Here is an 18,381-nt window from a genome sequence, read left to right as displayed (position 1 = left end):
CCAAAAAACTGTTATTGTTTTTTTCTTTCCACTGTCTCCAAAGCATTGTGTGCTCAGTAGCAATCTAGATTCATATTTTCAATGCTTATGTTTCCATGGCTGATTGATACATAGTACTAATACTCTTCCTTGATACCAACCAGAGATACGAAGCCACAATTTCCAGTATATATATACATATATATATCCTAATCACGAGAGAAAACAAAACTACATCACAGTATATCATAAATGTACAATGATTATAAAAATAGTCTTTTTGTTAGATGTATTTGCCCAAAAGCAGAATAATGGAAGGGTTCAGAGGCATGTAAGGTAGGATGGATACCTAAAATGGCTCTGCAGGATATTTGTATTAGATGCATTTTTTTTTCAGTCATGGGGCTTGAACTCAGCCTGGGCAATCTCGCTCAGCTGTTCAGATCAAGGCTAGCTCTCTACCACTTGAGCCACAGTGTCAATTTAGTTTTCTCAGTGGTTTATTGGAGATAAGAGTCGCACAGACTTTCCTGCCTTGGCTGGCTTTGAACCATGATCCTCAGATCTGAGTCTCTTCAGTAGCTAACATTAAAGCCCATTCAGGCCATTGTAATACAAACCACTCGCGCACAACTTGTATTATATGCATTTTTGACAAATAATATATCTGACCTACAATAGATTTATCTAGATGTAATGATAGTGTTTAACATAATTTTCAATCTATGCTTGAATATTTTTTAAAACCTTGTAATTGACATTCTATAATATCTTATTAGACTCTATACATGTTTCTGTATATGTATTTTGCATGTGTATGAAAATTGGTGACAAATTCCTCCTTAAGTTGATGACCATCCACAGTGGGCATCATTCCCAATGTTGGTTATTTTTTAAATTCTTGGCAATTCACTTTTGTAAGAGTTCATCTCTTTCCTGATCTCACAGAATTATTTGAAAAGTTGTTCAGGTCAATTCTTTAATACATTGGGAACTGATTTCCTCCTCACATTGGCAAATTGTGTCTTTCCATTATGTTTTTCTCCATTGTTTTCCTAAAGTTTATAAGTACTACTCCCCCTTTAAAATATATACTGTATTGTGATTAAAAAGGTGAATTACAGAGGGATTATAATTATATGAGTCAGATGAGTACAGTGATAATGGATAATGAGATAATTTTGTACTATCTCTTCTGTTCCCTCACTCTCTCCCAGTCCCTCCCCCATGTCTTCACCTATGAAATATATAAAGTTGTGTAGTTCACTGCCATCCATGTCCAGTGAGCTCCACTGCTGCCCCTATTCACAATTTTTACCTCTAATCCTATAAAATTCGGTATTACCTCAACACTCCTGAGTATGTACACTTGAACTCACCATATATAATAAACAGTCATTAAAAATTAAAAGAAGGAAGACAGATCTTTTGTTCTGTATCATTGAGTTCATTTAGATATATATGTGTATATATATGTATATATATCTATATATATACATATATACAATTTTATATAAATATGAAGAAGCATGTACACATTCTGCCTAATTGTTTCTATCCTAAAGTATTGGCCTGATTTTGTTTAGATATATAGAATCCTGTATGATTTATCATATCTCAATGTTTTCTTTTCATAAACCATCTATACTTAGATTGCTCTTGGGCTCTTAGACCAAAACCAAGCTGTCCTCATTTTGACCATTCCTTCCAGCAGGTGGCAGGATTTACACACCAGTAACTAGTAAAGATCATTAGGGGTAGGGCTGGCAACCTTGTATCAATAGACTGATATATTTAGCCAGACATCTGGAACACCAGAGTCAACCTGTGGAAGTTCAAGATAGTAGAAATTTATTCTCTTCACAGGTAGAAAAAGCTCTCACAGGCCTCTGGCCCAAAGCAATTTTTCTGGTTAGGAGGATGAGCTATCAGTCTGGCTTCCTCTCCTCACTACCTATTACAGACAACTTCTCTAACCTGATCTAGCTTTGAGAGTGCTAATATTCACAGACAGAAAGAAACAGTCTGGGTATCATACTATTTATTTGCAAGGGTGAGAACATAATGAAGACCCAGAGAATATATCATAACATTGGAAGACCAATGAGAAAGAAACAACATGATATATAAAGCCATTGTCTCAATGTCCTTTCTCTTACTCACTGATTTGGTTCTGACCACCTTCCATGTGAGACTACATGCTTCTTAATTATTAGTGTTCCATGTGAGGAAGCAGATAGTGGATAAATTAGTCTGCTTGCTTTTTTGAATTATTGTATGTCATCATAAGATTGTTAAACATAGCATATACATTGATAACATTTGGTCGTAAGTCCAAGATTAAAAAGTCTAGCTGGAGATCGTGGCATATCACAAATACTGAGGTAATTGTGGTCTATTCTGGTAGCAACAAGCTTTTGTTTCAGCCTCCAAGCTATCAAACCACATGACATGGCTTACTTAGGCCATTGTTATAATTGCTCCCTTGCTTTAAGTGTTTTTCTAATTTATATAGTAAAGCCAAATAAGGGAAAGTTTGCATCAGCCTTATACCTGATCTTAAGGAGAATTCACATTTGTGGTGGTGGGGAAGGGGGGTCGAGGGACTTGAACTCTGGGCCTAGGCACTATCCCTGAGCTCCTCAGCTAAAGACTCGTGCTCTAGTACTTGAACCACAGTGCCACTTCCATTTTTCTGGTGGTTAATTGGAGATAGGATTCTCATGGACTTTCCTGCCAAGACTAGCTATGAACCATGATCCTCAGATCTCAGCCTCTTGAGTAGCTAGGATTACAGTTGTGAGCAACTGGACCACAGTGAGAATCCACATTTTATGTTTATATGTGTGTGTTGGAATAGCCTGAGATATAAAAACAGGTTATATATCTCTTGCTATGACAGAGAGAATGTTCCAATGCATAAAGGTATTATACCAGTTTAAAAGGTCCAGAAACACTATTCTCTCCATATATTCACTTCCTCCATATACGGAATATAAAACACTGATTTTGCCTTTATCTTATCCCTTTCTAGAGCCATTACAGAGAATTGAGATTAGGACACACAGGAAAAGTAAGTCCTCATCCCTGCAGGCACCAACAGATCTATGCACAGGACAGCAGACTGATTGTGACTTGTCTTGTTTGAATGAATCATATTCTCTAGTCTAAGACTGAGACGCATGGGCACCATGGACCTATGATGATTTCCTGACATGAGCCAGCCTTGCAGGAATATCCATCTTTGCCCAGCCCTACTGATTTGCATTTGCCTAGATCACATCCTACTACAACAATGACTTCATAATAAGCTATTAACACCTGTGCAGCAGTCACTCCCAGTCAGTACTCAGCATGTACATGAGGACTGCTGCTCAGCTCCTGCGGTTCCTGCTGCTCTGCCTCCCAGGTAAGGAAGGATAACACTTCTCTCTCTCACCCTGTGTGGTCAGTGATTCCTGTGGCTTCAGGGAAGTCCTCTAATAACATGACTAATAATGTGGATATTTGCTTTTATGTTTCCAATGCCAGGTGCCCAGATGTGACATACAGATGACCCAGTCTCCTTCCTCCCTGTCTGCATCTCCAGGAGACAGAGTTACCATCTCCTACAAAGCCAGTCAGGGTATTAGCAATTATATAGCCTGGTATCAGCAGAAACCAAGGAATGCTCCAAAGCTTCTGGTTTCTTATGCAACTAGCTTGGCCTCTGGGGTTCCATCAAGGTTCAGTGGCAGTGGATCTGGGACAGATTATTCTCTCACCATCAGCAGCCTGCAGCCTGAAGATTTTGCCACTTATTACTGTCAACACCATATTAATTACCCTCCCACAGTGATATAAGCCATGATAAAAACCTCCTAGGAAAGCAGAAGTGAGATACTGGCCTGCCCCAGCTGCTTCTCCTAGTTCCTCTACCTGTTGACAGTGCTTCTCAGATGCAGCCAGATTCTAATGGAAGAAGTCTCTCTGCAATCTAGCATTCTGGTCTTCTTAGCTCCAGCTGAATACCCATGGCACTGAATCTCTGATTTAATAGTTGAAACCAATCGTTACATATGAGGAGTGCCCATAAATAATTTTGGACATTCCACTTCACTAAATTATAAAATAGCTTATTTTCAATCAGTTTCTTCATAGAAACTAAAACAGATGCTCAAATAAAAATGGTCTTTTTGAGGTTTTCTGAATTTACATATTAAAGAATCTGCAACACAATTTATGCTGGCCACTGATCTTCTGCAAGTTAGTATCTTCCTTTCCTCTCCAAGAACATCTGTTTCAGTGATACTTTGATTTCTTACTTCACAAATATCCAGCTTACAGGACAAAATATTTCTATAGTCTGTCCTTCAACCGTTATAAATGTCCTAACCCCTGCTTCATTCAAGCTACCCTAGATTAGAAGCTCCAGTTCTATTGGGAAGTCTGTCCTCTTCAACTTAATTTCCATTTGTTAGAAAAGGTATCTACTACTTTTGCTCAAAAGAAACATAAAAATACAAGAGCAACATGATCTCAAAAACAAGGAAGAAATGAGATAATATCAGAAAAGTGAGGATTTAGTGTTTCATGCAAGCTCCCAAGTGTGTGCTCAGAATTATGAATGTAAAAGTTGTAATTAAGAGACCTCACATCTTAGCACAATTCTCAGTTCCATTTGTTTGTAATTAGTATTCGTCTCTTAGAAAAAAAATGAGTTCTGACACAATGGCCTTCTACTGGCATGCTCACAGAGCCAAAGACCTAGACAGAGAAGGACCCAGGACCAGCACCACATCAGCAGTGTTGAATTTGGGTTCAGAGTAGTTCAGAAGCTGGGAGGACTAAACTAGTACCCCCCCACACACACACACACAAAGAATTTCATGGCTCAATCCTGCAGAATCAAAGGCACAAACTCTTGTGAGGAAAAATTTCATTACAGCCCTCAATTACCTATAATAGTTTTTAAAATTTTTCGAGGTGTAATTATATAAATCTAAAGTTTATGAAATGTGGTCTATTTTATTTAAATATTCTTTTAATCAATATGCTTTCAATGCAAATTCAGAAATAAAAGCTTACAACAAAGCCATTTTAAACTATAGAGATTCTTCCAATAACAGGATGTGTATGTTTAATATATTGAGTGACAAACTGGAGAATATATTTATTTTGTCAAAGCTTCCTGACTCCTATACAAGTGTTCTACCACATGAGCCATTCCCCATCCATTTTTAATTTTTAGACAGCATTTGTGTACCTTAATTTGGCTGGCAATTCACTTTCACATAAAGCTTTGTATTCTCATAATATGGAGCAATGAGTTTGGATCTTTTCACAAGTATTCACTGAAACTTAATATCCAGGATGAACGTGGGTTAGGAAGGGTTCAAAATTTCCCTTTCCTCCATGATCATATAACAGGCAGCACTCTGAACGATTGTAAATAGATATAGGTTGATATCTAGAGAGAAAAATGACTTAAAAGAGAAATTTCTAATGCTGTCCTAATTTCTTTATGAACTGTACGGTCAATTGATGTTTACAAATATCACTGGGATTGGAAAGAGACTCTAGAAAGCTCTTGACAATGTATAAGGTCATTAATATGTTAGAAAAGAATCAGGTCTTGAGACAAGCTTTTCAAACACCCATTGCAACACAGGACAACAGTTAGACATACATTCACTGGATCTGAATTCGCAGGTCACATGGATTCCCCAGAGTTCTGATCCTTTCTTGATTAGAGTACCTGTATCTTCCCTGGAAGGAGATCAGAGCACAGTACCTGGGGCTGTGCCACCTTGTCCTTAGTCTTGTTTCAACCTGATTCCAAATCCAATGAATGAAAGTCATTGGTCTTAAAATTAACAGACCTCATTTTCTAAGTTGCCACATCTAGCAATCCCATTTAAAAAATCAGAAGTGGCCACAGTGTCAACCAGAATGCCTAGCTTACTCCAACCACTTCAGTTACTTCCCAAACATATCTGTACCTCCCTCTCACACCTAGACTAATGCAGAAACAAAGAGCTATTTAAAATGATTCACAATGCTACTCAACCTTCACAGCAGCTATTCTTTCTCTTCTTTGCTACTTTAGGGTACTACTTCTGATCTGCAGGTATAGAAAGTAGAGGTGAGCCCCTCTCATCTTCAGGCAGTAACAGAAATTTTGGCACATGTGATAAGAAAGAGAAGTAAGAGGACTAAGGAACAGGTGCTTAATGGGATGGAGCTTGAAAGTGATTTACCTTGAATCTGATCTGGAATATTAAACTCGTACTGGAACTATGGATGTACTACAGCCCTTTTGAGAACATGAGACATTAACACAGTATGGCATTTGAGAAAATAAGGCATTAAAAATCCATAAGGAAGCTGGTCACTAGTAGTTTATGCCAGTAATCCTTCTACTCACCAGTCTGGGATATGAGGATCACAATTTGAAGCCAGCTGAGACAAGAAAGTCGATGAAACACTTATTTCCAATTAACTACCTGAAAAACAGAGGTGCAGCTCTAGTTCAGAGTGGTAGACCACTTAAGCCTTGAGCAGAAAAGCTCAGGAACAACGCCCAGGCCCTGAGTTCAAACCCCACAGTTAAAAAAAAGTACCTGGTCATTATGACAAGTCACAAATAATGATATAACTTTGGTCTTTTCTGTTAGCAACAAGCTTTGGCTCCAGCCCTTGAGCCATCAAACCTCAGGACATGGCATACTTGAACAATTACTATACTTGCTTTTAATAATTTTTCTATCTTATGAAATAAAGTAACATAAACAAGGAAGAACTTGACTCAGTCTCACATCTACTGAAGGAGAAGCCATTATTTTTTTGGTTGTAGGGCTAGAACTCTAGGTTTTGGCAATGTCCTTCAGCAATTCAGCTCAAGGCTATTGCTCTATCACATGAGCCATAGCAACACTTCTGGGGATTTATTTTTGATGGTTTATTGTAGATGACTCTCACAGGCTTTCCTTTCTTGGCTAGCTTTGAACTATGATCCTCAGATCTCTGGTTTCCAAGCAGCTAGGACTACAGGTGTTAGCCTGTATTCATATTTTATCTTGTGTTTATATGTGCGTTTTGGAATAGACTGAAGCATGAGTTCCTGGAAAATATAGCAGCTTATGTTTTCTGCCCTGTCAGTGACATGATGCAATGTCTAGAGAAATTAGAATGGTTTAAATGACGAACTCTGTTTTCTCTTATGTTCACAGGTATTTTGATATCCTGAGCTTGAAACACTCATTTTTCTCCTTAATCCTCTCTTTCATGTTGTTACATAGAATTGAGATTAAGACACTCAAGTAAACCAGGTCCTCACCCTGAAGGCACCAATAGATATAATCATAGGACAGAGGATTTATCATAACTTGTGATGTGTAGGTAAATCACATTCTCTGTTCTAAACCAAGATACTTGGGCACCATAGACTTGTGATGATTTCCTGAGATAAGCTAGTCTTGCAGCTGTTTCCATCTTTTTACATATGCCAAGGTCACAGCCCACTGTCACAATAACTTCATTAAGGCTGTTCATACCATGTTGAGCAGTCAGTCCCAGTCAGCACACAGCATGGACATGAGGACCACTGCTCAGCTCCTGGGGCTCCTGCTGCTCTGCCTTCCAGGTAAGGAAGGACAGCATTTCTCTATCCATTATGCCATGTGCTGACTGGGCTTCAGGGAAATCTGTAATAACATGACTAATAATGTAGATATTTGCTTTTATGCTTCCTATACTAGGTGCCAGATGTGACATCCAGATGACCCAGTCTCCCTCCTCCCTGTCTGCATCTCCAGGAGACACTGTCACTATCTCCTGCAAAGCCAGTCAGGGTATTAGCAATTATTTAAACTGGTATCAGCAGAAACCAGGAAAAGCCCCAAAGCCTCTGATCTTTTACACTTCAAAGTTGGCCTCTGGGGTCCCATCCAGGTTCAGTGGCAGTGGATCTGGGACAGATTATTCTCTCACCATCAGCAGCCTTCAACCTGAAGATTTTGCCACTTATTACTGTGAGCAGTATGCTACTGACCCCCCACAGTGATACAATCCATAACATAAATCTCCCAGGGAAGCAGAAGTGAGAGGCAAGGCTGCCCCAGCTGCACTTTCTGGTGCCTCTACCTATTGACAGTGCTTCTCACATGCAGCCTAGCTCTGACAACTATTGCAAGCTTTTCATTCAACTTTCTGCAAAGGCTCCTCTCTATCTCTGTCTCATTTCTCCTCCTCTGTGCCTTGAAGCACAGACATGGCCATGTCTCTTCTCCAATATGGTCATCCTTTGTGATTCACATAGTAAAACACAAGCCAGCTAAAATTCTCCAAGCAGGACTTGTTTTAATACAGGAAATGAGTCTAATCATTAGCATCTGTACTCCTAGGTAAATATAGAAGTTGGCACTAGGAGTGAGGAATGTCCAGTTCTGTGAAGCTCTCCTAGGGTTTGGGGTACATAACCCTGGGATTCAACAGACTGTGGAAAAAGCCAGTGTGAGCTGCTGATGCTCTCACCTGGCCCAGCAACCACTCTGGGGTATTCTCCACGTCTCAACTCTGTGAATATTTCAGCCTGTTTATGTCAATAAATGCACAAAATCCTAATGTTGCAACTTTGCAAAAAAACAGAGAAGGAAGGGATTTTCACTTCTACAACAAAGGTAACGATCATAATGATGGTTTGAGATAGCTCACAGCCCAGGATCTTCACTATATCCCAAATTCTCAGAAATATTCTCCCTAAGCGATGGCATTAGAATTCACTTAAATTTGATTCTGTTTTGTCTACTAGTCTGAAATCAAAAAAAAATAAAATATAAAACTACATTAAGTCCTTGAAGAAAGTATAAAAGCTGAAAATTGTATGAAACATCACAAGTTGTTAAAGATATTACAAAGGAACAAACAATTGAAAGAACTTCCTTAATAAAACAAGTGAGATGTAAAACAATACAAATATAAAAATAGAAAAATAAATTACTTGCTTTAAGATTTGATTTCCTGCTATGCACAGGGGACTCATACTTGCAATGCTAGCTAATCAGGAGGTTGAGATCTGAGGATCAAGGTTTAAAGCCAGCCTGAGCAGGAAAAGCTTTGAGACTCTTATCTATAACTAACTACCAAAAATCAAAAAGTTGAGCTGAGGTCAAAGGCACAGAGTGCTAGCTTCAAGCAAAAATGAAGATCAGAGACACCATCCAGGGTAAATGTGAAGATAGATAAATAAGATATAGATATACGTATATAAGTTTATGAATATATAAATATCTGTATATACACATTTATGTATATATGCATTTATATTGTAAGTATATATACATGTATATGAATACACACATATCTGCATATATATTTATTCATATATGTATATATTTCCTTAATGATATGCAGAAACATTTTAATTTGATGTATTCCCCATTGTTATTTCTTGCCCATATGCAACAGGATTCCAGTTTATAATTACCTATGACCTTATCTTAAAGTATATTTCCTTGTTTCCCTAAGGTTGTTTTAAACTTTCATGTCTCACCTAATATCTGATATATTTGGCATTTTATTGTGAAATTGTGAGATCAAGGAAATAAACTCTATATTCAATATGTATATACCAGTTTTCACATACACAATTTTTGAAGACACATTCTTTTTATTTTAATAGTGAAAATACCATATGCAGGGGTTATTATTACATGGACAGGATAATGCATATGTTTCTTATCAAGAATTGTTCCCTCCTCCTTTGTTTCCCTTTCCCAGTCCTCTCCTTCTCTCCCACTGCCCCCCGCAAAACAACCCCCTCTACCAAAGTTGTAAAGTTCATTTTTCAACATAACAACTTGTACATATTGTTGCAATGGGTCCACATCTATCCCTATTTAAATTATTGGTTTTTTCCCTTCCTCTCCACAAATTATACCAACATCAAATACAGTGAAAGCAGGGGTTATACAGTGGAGGAGGAACATTCAATGCAAAAAAGAAATCATCTTATAAATATGTTAGAAACAATCACATGAAAGAAAACACATTTGAATACTTATCTTGGGGTTCATTTCACCTAACATCAACTTATCTGACCTTACCTGCTTGTCTCAGACATATACTAGTTATTGCAAATAAGGGAAACCATGGGACCTATGCTTCTTTGGGCCTGACTTACTTCACTTAATTATTTTTTTCCAAGTCTTTCCATTTCTTAACAAATGGGGCAATGGCATTCTTCCTCATGGAGGCATAGAATTGCATTGTGTATATATACCACATTTTCTCGATCCATTCTTCTTCTGAGGGGCATGTGGGTTGGTTCCATATCTTAGCTATGGTAAATGATGCTGCAATACACAGTTGTCCTGGTAGCTTTCATATGGTCTTTTTTGTGATTATTTGGGTAAATGCCCAAAAGTGGGATTACTGGGTCATAGGGGAGCTCTATGTGGAATCTTTTGAGGAATCTCCATAGTACTTACCAATGTGGTTGAACAAGTTTACACTCCCACCAACAATGCAGTAGGGTTCCCTTCTGTCCACATCCCCTCCAGCATCTGTTGTTATTAGCATTCTTGATTATAGCCATTCTAACTGCGTTGAGGTGGTATCTCAATGTTGTTTTGATTTTCATTTCTTTTATGGCTAGAGAGGTTGAGCATTTCTTCATGTGTCTATTGGCCATCCTTCTTTCCTCTTCAGAGAAGTTTCTGTGTAAGTCTTTAGCCCGCTTATTTATTGGGCAGTTGTTTCTTTGAAGATTTGTTTTGGGGGGATTTAATTTTTAGAGTTGCATGTATATTTTAGATATGAGACTCTTGTCTGTTGTATGGTTAGTGAAGATCTCCAAATCTGTGGGCTTTCTATTGATCTTGCTAGCTATGTCTGCAACTTCATGCAAGCCCATTTGTCCAACCTTTCTTAGATTGGTTGTTTTTCTGAGTCTCTATTAAGAAAATTTCGGGCTGTGCCAAGGAGACCTAGGGTTTCGACTATTCCATCCTGTAATGATTTCCGGTGTCTGCTTTGACACTGAGGTCTTTGATCCATTTGGAGTTGGTTCTGTTGCAGCGTGATATATAAAGATCTAGGTTTAGTTGTCTACAAATAGTTAAACAATTTTGCCAGCAGCATTTACTGAAGAGGCTGAAGACACATTCTTTTGATACTGGTAAATATCTGATGGCTACAGCTATGTAGATTTATTTTGGGTCTTGTCATTTGTTCCATTATTCTCCAACTACCCAAAGCTTGCTGAGGGTGAAAATTTGCACAACTAATCCAAGTGAAATGACTTTCCAGGTAGCCTTTCATGAGCTGGATGTCTTAAGGAGCTTTTTTCTCAAGGGAAGATTATACACATAAGTTTACTCTTTCATGATCTTGCAACCTGTCTATAGGTTTAGAGACAACACCTGAGATGTTCTCAGTGTATATTTGCTATGGGTGTGACACAAGATTTCACATTAATGGTGCTAATCTCTCAAATTGTTCTGAAATTACCCACTTTATCTCTCTCTATCAAAGTATTTGGGCTTGTAGCTATGAGCCACTATACCCAATATTTTTATAGACCCAATATTTTTAAAATGACAAATAAGAGAAATAATTCTACATAAAGTTGAGTTTGATCTCAATTGTTTCCCTTCTCCTACACATAAACCTTTAATGATCTGCCTCTAGGAGTTTTCCAGAAAAGTATTTTCACCTTCAGTTTGACCACAAGAATCATAAGCTAAGCAGTTACTCTTCCCAAAGGACTCTTTTCTAAAAGTCTATTAAATATTACTTCCTCCTCCTATTCTGATTTTATTCTATGTATTCTATCTGTTTGGTAAGTCAGTCAAATGAGTTAATGAGAGTGGTTTAAACAAAAACTGCACCAGGGGAAATCACAAAATTGGCTTTGAAATATGTAGTTTTTGCTTGCTGAGTCCCATGGTGTTGATCCTAAGGACGCAATGTCCAAGTTCAATTACAAGTCAATGCAATTGTTGCATTCCATAGGAATCAGATGGTGAAGACAGCCTTCAAGGCAAAGAGGTAGTGTTAAAAAATAAAGGTGGACCAGCTGATTGATTCCCTCTCTTAGCACAAGTAGTCAGTGAGTAGTTTGACAGCATGAGGCTGGCATGTAAAATCTGAGCCAGAGCCATCACTCTACCATTGTACCTTTTAGTGTCACTCAGAACCCCTACCACTTTGCCAAACATCACATATTTGACATCTCATAGGGAACACACATCTTAGGTAACCAATAACCTTGTGGCCATTAAATTCTCAGAATTAATGATGTCCTTATTCTTATTTTCATGAAGTGCTAAAAAAATGTCTGAGAGGAGGAACTAATTGTATTTGCTACTGAATCTGGCCTTAACCAGATGGAATAGGTCCAGCTTTGTGAATATTGAAGGAAATATCCACAGTTCAGACACGAGGACTAAACACTGACAATCCTAAAAATTGTTATGTCACAATTCCACCACCAGAGGACAAGCCAAATTCAAACTCAATGAAGACCCAGAGTTCAGATCTTGAAAGACATTTACATCATCATATTTCTGGGCATGCAGCCATGTGGGAGGTCACATAAAGTACCTGAATTCCCATTCAACAAAAATTCCCATTCGCTCTATCTGGCAGGTGTTTACAAAGGTGGCTATGGTTTATTGGTCAGGTCCAGGATGGCCTTAGCAGATGGAGTAACTATGCATGTGATGGTCAGCAGCAGAGAGAGAACACCTGTAGATGTTATCTTGGCTTCTGTTGGATAAATACTTACTGGGCTAGGTAGTGTTGCAGTATACTTCCCTCCTGTTTTAGGGTAATAGCATGAATTCCCAAAATAACAAAGATTAATAACTTTGGAGGAGCAAATTAAATTTTTTGTCCCTGAGCCAGCAGATAATGAAAGAATGAAAGAAAGGAAGGAAGGAAGAAAGAAAGAAAGAAAGAAAGAAAGAAAGAAAGAAAGAAAGAAAGAAAGAAAGAAAGAAAGAAAGAAAGAAAGAAAGAAAGAAAGAAAGAAAGAAAGAAGAAAGAAAGAAAGACACTGAGAACAGGAGTGATGCTACCTCTTTGTCAATAGGAACCTGAGCCTGACAAGCTGGCTGCACAGCTGTCATGGTGCACATGTGCCTGAGACACTACTCACACTGCCATGATTCTTGAGCTGCTTGTTGCTGAATATTTTCTACTTCATTTGGCCTATTTATAAGCACACCCTACAATGATGCTTCTTTTTCCAGGATTTTTTAAATGGAGTAAGATCTCTAGTTCACCCAGATGTGTGAGAACAAACGCTGCCCTCTGAGGTGGGATAAACCATGTTTGCCCAGTCAGCATGAATTTTCAGTAGGAGCGATGATAATTAAAGTGTCTTCTAAGTGTATGTGGAAAGAATTGGAGATGGAAAGATTTTGAAATTTTAGTGCTATCCCAGAACCTGTTTTTCAGAATCCTCAGCAATGAGCAATATACACAATAGACTTAAAATTCACACACTTGATCAACAGGTCCTTATGTTTCTGAGGAGAAACACGCTGACTGAAAGGTGTCTCAGGATGAGGGATATTTGCTGACTTTCCTTGAGATTAGCGAGAACAGCAGGAAATCACCCAGCCCCACAGAGCAAGCAAAACTAAGCTCCTTACTGCTGGGTTCAATTCCAGTGAATGGTGAACATTTTTCTTCACTGAATCCAAGGCCACCACATGGCAGAGCCTTTGTTACCTCATTTTCTCAGCTCCATCATTCTGGAGAGTGACTGCTTCTCAGAGCAAGAAATTCAGCCCTGGACAGAGTCCTCTGAAGATCCAAATCTCTCCAGTTTCTTCCAGAGCCTGAGAATTGAGGTCTGCCTTCACATCTCTACACTCAGGAAAATCACATGAATATTTAGCTTTTGTGCTAAATATGCCTTGGCATATGCCTTCATCCTACTTAGATGCATTGAGATAAATCACTAAGACTCTCAGAATTCCTAGACTCTAGGGTGTGCATCATGAAGGCAAAGATGGCTGCTTTTGCTCTGAAACTGGGTTGGGGTGTCCAAGGAAATGCATGGCATGATATGATATCTGATTGGTAAAATTTTTATATATGTTTTATCCAGATCCAAATTTTTCATTAGAGGCAGTTTTACTAGCTTGAGAAGAGATGAAGACTCTCTCTCTCTCTCTCTCTCTCTCTCTCTCTCTCTCTCTGTCTTTTTTTTTCAGTGTCTCTCTTGTGCTCTTACGAGGCAACTGGATATACTAGTTATCTTTTAAGGGATGATGGATGATGTTTCCACTATTTGGAAAGAATAAAGTCAGAGGCATATATGGTTGTGTAGCAGTGATTTTTGTTGAAGTAATCATGTCCAGCATCAACACTTACACTTCATCCTGATGAACAGTGAGAAGTAATATCAAATGGCACAATGGTAGCAAAATATGAGAGGTCTCAGTAAAGGAAAAGTACTGGGGATAGAAGATACTAGTGTTTTAATAGTGGCAAATTATGAGTCATAATCAAGAAATCAGTGTAAGCATGTATCTGCAAAAAATGGTTCTACTATATCATACTGATCATCATCAAGCTACTGTAAAATATTTTTCAATATACTCATTATGTTTCATATATTTTTACTTAAAGAAATTAAGTGGCTGGTACCTGTGCCTCACATTTGTAATCCTAGTTACTCAGTAACCTGAGATGCAAGGATTGAAATTGAAACCAGCCCAGGCAGTAAATCCAAGAGGTTCTTATTCATCTGTGTTCAACAGGGAAAGTGGTCTGTATTTCTCTTTTCCTGTTGAGGTTTTGCCTGGTTTGGGGATTGAGATTGGGATAGCTCCCTCTGTTTCTATTTCTTGGTAGAATCTGAGTAGTATGGGAATTAGTTCTTCTTTAAAGGTCTTATAGAATTTCGAAGTGAATCCATGTGGTCCTGGACTTTTCCTTGTTGGAAGATGTCTGATTGCTTCCTCTATCTCATTGTAAGACATTGGCATGTTTAATTGATTTATTTCTTCTTAGTTCAGTTAGGGCAATTTGTATTTGTCTAAATATTCATCCATTTCTGCTAGGTTTTCTTTCCTTAGTGAGTATAGATTCTTCAAATAATTTTTTATAATTGTGTGGTTGTTTGGTTATTTGTTCTAATTTTTCCCACAGCATCCCTGATCTTATTGATTTGGGGTTCCTTTTGTCTTTTTTACTTGATCTTTCCAGAGGTTGATCAATTTTATATTGATTTGTTTTAAAACACTAGAATTTTTGTGTATGTTTTTCATTATAGAAATACTGTACAGAGGGTTACAATTACATGAGCAAGGTAATGAGTACATTTCCTACTGAGCATTTTTGCTTCCTCCTTTCTTTTTCGCCTACCATCCCTTCCCTCATACTTCCACTACTACTCTCCCTCCTCTCACCCTCCTCTCATTTTCAACATAGTGTCCATTCTTCACATAGGATTACCATTCCAGGTTCCACTGGAGACATTGTACTGACTCCAACTCCTGAAGCTCTGGACCTCTCTCCTCAAGACATGACATTCATCATCTGCAGAGCCAGTGAGAATGCTGATAATGAATTTTGGAGAGTTTCAGATATTGGTACCAACAGAAACCAGGACAGCCTCCAAAACTTCTGAGATGTAGAGGATCCAACAGCGAAAGTGGGGTCCCAAACTGGTTCAGTGACTGTGGGTCTGAGACAGATTCCAACTTTACCATAAATCCAGTGGAGGCTGAAGATGCTGCAAATTGCTATGGTCAGGAGAATAACAAGTTTCCTCTCACAGTGCTCTAGTTCAAACAAAATATTCTTCAGACAGCTGCTCACTGAGGTTCACTGTCTCAGGTATTTCTCTTCCACTGAGCACTTCAACCAACACTCTCTAGATTTGTTTCTATAAACTATAAGAATTATAAGAAAGAAATGCAACAACTGGTGTTTGTGTGTATGTGTGTGTGTGTATGTGTGTGTGTGTGTGTGTGTGTGTGTGTGTGTGTGTGCATGTGTACAACAAAATCAGATGGATCACTTGGTGTTTTCCTTCCTATATAAAAACCACTTAGGAATTTCATACTTTGTACTTTTTACTACATGAGCAAGGCCTTTGGAAAGAAAAGATTTCTGAATTTTAAGAAAAACTTACTCTCAGTGCGCTTGATCTTACCTGCAATCGCAATCTCATCTATTAGGAGGACCAATGTTTCAGGACATCCCAGTAATGTCACAAAATATATTTCTGTAACAAAAGACAAGATGGCACATGCCTGGATTCTAATATATGGGAGAAGCATAAGAGGAGTTATGTAGCCTGAGAATGGGCAGGGAAATTGTGTGAGACCCAATAACTGAAAAAATAACATAAACAAAGGATGGAAGATGTAACTCAAATGATAGAACATCTGTTTACAACGTCAAGAGTTCAAAACATATTGCTATTAATTCAATTAATTATTTACACTAGTAGCTGGAAGCTCCTTTCAATAACAAAAATCTCTGAATAGACAAAAGTCTCTCTCTCTTCCATATTAGGCTGATATTCCTATATTATTTTGAATTTTGAGTTTACATTAAAAGCCCACTGTCCTTGCTCAGAGACCAAGGAAATGTGAGACAGTATTCCTACATCATGTTATTCAGGCATGCCTATGATCATATCATTCTGGAATTTAGATTCCCTCTATCCAAATTAATATAGTCTAGAAAGAGGCCATGTCTTCTTTCTATTATATATTCTGCATTCATGTTCACCACCTTCTCTCAACAACTCTCAGCTTCTTTTTCTTTTTCATGAGTCACTCTAATATTGCAGGTAGAATATTTGCAAAGAAAATCACATGATCAAGGATAGCCTGGAAGTCCTAGTAATATCATGTCAAAAAAGAAAGAAACAAAACAGAAAGAAAGAAAGGAAAGGGGAGGAGGATTAGGTGGGAGTTGGGGGGAGGATGGGAAGGGATGGGAAGGGGAAACAAAGGAGGAGACTACAATGCTTGATAAGAAATATACTCATTATCTTGCCTATGTAATTGTAACCCCTCTGTACAGTATTTTCACAATAAAAAAAAGGAAGGAATAGAGCAAGGAATGAAGAGAGAAAAAGGAAAGAGAAAAGTAACAGAATGGACTCTAGTAACATAACATTCTTTGCATAGATTTTATAAAACCAAGAGTACTTGAGATAATACCGTACAACTACCTTTGTATTTCCATTTATTGGTAAATATTTCCCATTAAATGTATTATTAATAAATTATCTTTTTTATAACTTCAATGTGAACAGATGCTTTTAAATTACCTATAAAGTTTAAACCACCTGACAAATATAGGAAAGAACTAGTTATTTCTTTGTCAATGTAAGGCCTCTGCACTTGAGATATGGTACAGGAAAAAGCAGTGTGGTAATGGAAGATTACTAAAAATATAAAATATTTATGAAAGCCTAAAACAAACAAAGGTCACTTGTTTATTTAGTTAAACTTAAAAATTTGCAAGCCTAGCAAGGCCAAAACAAATTTGTATAGAGCAATAACTTGTTTTTTTAATTTTTATTTTTTGTTTTCTTAATCTCAAAATATATTTTCAGCTACTTACTTTTATTTCTGTTTTTATGTAGCATTAGCTAAAACAATTCGTTAATTATTGTTAATTACAAATTATCTTAGTAACCAAGAAGAAAAACATTTTTAAAAATCAAATTCCTTTTTTTTTTTTTTTTTTTTGTTGGTCGAGGGACTTGAACTCTGGGCCTGGGCGCTGTCCCTCAGCTCTTCAGCTCAAGGCGAGCGCTCTACCACTTGAGGTACAGCGCCACTTCCGGTTTTCTGGTGGTTTATTGGAGATAGGAGTCTCATGGTCTCTCCTGCCCGGGCTGGCTTTGAACCGGGATCCTCAGATCTCAGCCTCCTGAGTAGCTAGGATTACAGGCGTGAGCCACAAGCACCCGGCAAAAACAAATTCCAACCAAGTAGAAGCTTAACAAAACAGATTATTAATTTAAGCAGACAAAGCCAGAAAGTTACCTCACCAAAAACAAACAAAAATCATGAACTCAAAAACAAAAGCTATCATCATCATAATAATAATAATCTCACAGTGCTTCTGGGAAAACAGTCACATACAATATTCAGGACCACAACAAGAAAGTCAATTTCCCTAAAGAGCTCCAAAATAGAATGAGCTCTTCCCATTCTCATGCAAACTACAACAGAAATTTCCAAATACACCTACTTTTCTCAGCTTCTCAGAGTCTTAGAAACTAGTACCCAAAACAGAGAAAGTGTGATATTTTTTGTTCAAGTGTTTCAAGGAGAACATCTGTTTTGTTTCAGGAAAGAGCTGACAAGTCATAAATGGCAAGGAAACAATGGAAGAACAAGACCAAATATATAAGCAGCAAACCTTACTAGAGGG

The 18,381-nt window shown here is 37.8% G+C and overlaps 1 gene segment (V, D, J or C); it reads left to right on the top strand.

The window, feature by feature from the left end:
• The first annotated feature begins 3,316 nt into the window (after window positions 1–3,316).
• Window positions 3,317–8,023, top strand: LOC122116792. The segment is given in 2 exon segments: window positions 3,317–3,388; window positions 7,719–8,023. Coding segments are annotated over 2 exon segments (360 nt in total).
• The last annotated feature ends 10,358 nt before the right edge of the window (window positions 8,024–18,381 follow it).

The sequence above is a fragment of the Dipodomys spectabilis genome, unplaced genomic scaffold, assembly GCF_019054845.1.
Source record: "Dipodomys spectabilis isolate Male_0828 unplaced genomic scaffold, ASM1905484v1 ptg000137l, whole genome shotgun sequence".
Taxonomy (NCBI): domain Eukaryota; kingdom Metazoa; phylum Chordata; class Mammalia; order Rodentia; family Heteromyidae; genus Dipodomys; species Dipodomys spectabilis.
Note: the sequence above shows the minus strand (reverse complement) of the source record. Positions and strands in the feature narration are given on the sequence as shown.